General features: G+C 51.3%; 1 protein-coding gene across 1 annotated transcript; it reads right to left on the reverse strand.

Moving 5' to 3' along the window:
* Positions 1–393: 393 nt before the first annotated feature.
* Positions 394–1,351, reverse strand: LOC142030594 (olfactory receptor 14J1-like). Its single transcript, XM_075026848.1, has one exon. The coding sequence runs from the start codon at positions 1,349–1,351 to the stop codon at positions 440–442; it is 912 nt and encodes a 303-aa protein (XP_074882949.1). The 3' UTR covers positions 394–439.
* Between the last annotated feature and the right edge of the window lie 400 nt (positions 1,352–1,751).

Genomic DNA, 1,751 nt, shown 5'->3' on the forward strand with positions numbered 1-1,751 from the left:
CTAGACACCAGTGGGTAAGTCCCAAATCCAACCTGCAGTCTCTGAAAGGCACCAGTAGGACAATGATTTTTTTGCTCCTGAATCCATGGAGCAACAGGCCCCTTTGGGGAGCATTTGCTCATGCCTGTTCTTGTCGCCAGCTTTGGATGAAGAGCGCGGACTTCAGGCAGCGCGCTGGGGAGATGCCATTTTATTACGAGGAAGCTATGGGAGATGCAGCTGTGATGCAGTCTTAGAAAGATTTGTCATCTGAGAGTCAGGTGACACAGAGAAGGTACATTCATCCTTAGCAGTAAAGTCAATCCAAATATTTATGTTCTACAGATAATAATAATAATAATAACAATGATAAACGAACAAAGCACATGCCTGCAATAGGATACCATGGGAGTCATTTGTGTAGAGAGAAGAGAAGTTTGTAACTACTGAAAAATGTCCATTAAAACACTTTCCTAATGGCATCCTTGAGATCTTGGTTCCTCAAGCTGTAGATGAGGGGGTTCACTGCGGGAGGCACCACCGAGTACAGGACTCCTACCACCAGATTGAGGGAATGCGAGGAGATAGAGGGGGGCTTCAGGTAGGCAAACGTGGCAGTACTGACATACAGGGAGACCACGGCCAGGTGAGGCAGGCACGTGGAAAAGACTTTGTGGTGTCCCTGCTCAGAGGGGATCCTCAGCACAGCCCTGAAGATCTGCACGTAGGACAGCACAATGAAAACAAAACAGCCCCAAAATATGAGAGCACTAACCCCAAGAAGCCCAACTTCCCTGAGGGAGGAGTCTGAGCAGGAGAGCTTGAGGATCTGGGGGATTTCACAGAAGAACTGGTCTACGGCATTGCCTTGGCAGAGCGGCAGTGAAAATGTATTGGCAGTGTGCAGCACGGCATAGAGGAACCCACTGCCCCAGGCAGCTGCTGCCATGTGGGCACAAGCTCTGCTGCCCAGGAGGGTCCCGTAGTGCAGGGGTTTGCAGATGGCAACGTAGCGGTCGTAGGCCATGAGGGTGAGAAGAAAATACTCCACTGACATCAAGAAGAGAAAGAAAAAGACCTGAGCAGTGCATCCTGCATAGGAAATATCCCTGGTGTCCCAGAGGGAGTTGGCCATGGATTTGGGGACAGTGGTAGAGATGGAGCCCAGGTCGAGGAGGGAGAGGTTGAGGAGGAAGAAGTACATGGGGGTGTGGAGGTGCCGGTCGCAGGCTACAGCGATGATGATGAGGCCATTGCCCAGGAGGGCAGCCAGGTAGATGCCCAGGAAGAGCCAGAAGTGCAAGAGCTGCAGCTCCCGCGTGTCTGCAAATGCCAGGAGGAGGAACTGGGTGATGGAGCTGCTGTTGGACATTTGCTGCCTCTAGGCATCAGGGTCTGTTTAAGAAGGAAAAGGCAGTGAGAAGTTTTGAGAGATTCTTCAAGGAAAAAACCCTAAAATCTTCTGACAAAAATGGAGCATCAGCACCTAGTTCCCATTGAAGACATCTCCAGGGCAGGTCCTCCAGGGTCACTGTCAGACAAGAAGCTGACCTGCACACCCACCCAAACCCCAGAGACCAAGGGCACCACGTACATGTGGAGAAACAAGGAGGAATATCTCAGTACTCCCACCAGATGAAGCAAAGTGACAAGGACAGACAGGCATGCAGCGAAGCCTTCTCCTTACCTCCCTGTACTCACCACCTCACAGACAGTGGCACTCCCGGGCAGGTGCTTTTAGCCACGTTGTTGTGTAGCATGTTGGAAGACAC

The sequence above is a fragment of the Buteo buteo genome, chromosome 4 (assembly GCF_964188355.1).
Source record: "Buteo buteo chromosome 4, bButBut1.hap1.1, whole genome shotgun sequence".
Classification (NCBI taxonomy): Eukaryota; Metazoa; Chordata; class Aves; order Accipitriformes; family Accipitridae; genus Buteo; species Buteo buteo.

What these genes read in the sequence shown, in the direction of transcription:
- LOC142030594 (XM_075026848.1), bottom strand. Translation starts at nt 1,351, where the DNA reads ATGTCCAACAGCAGCTCCATCACCCAGTTCCTCCTCCTGGCATTTGCA.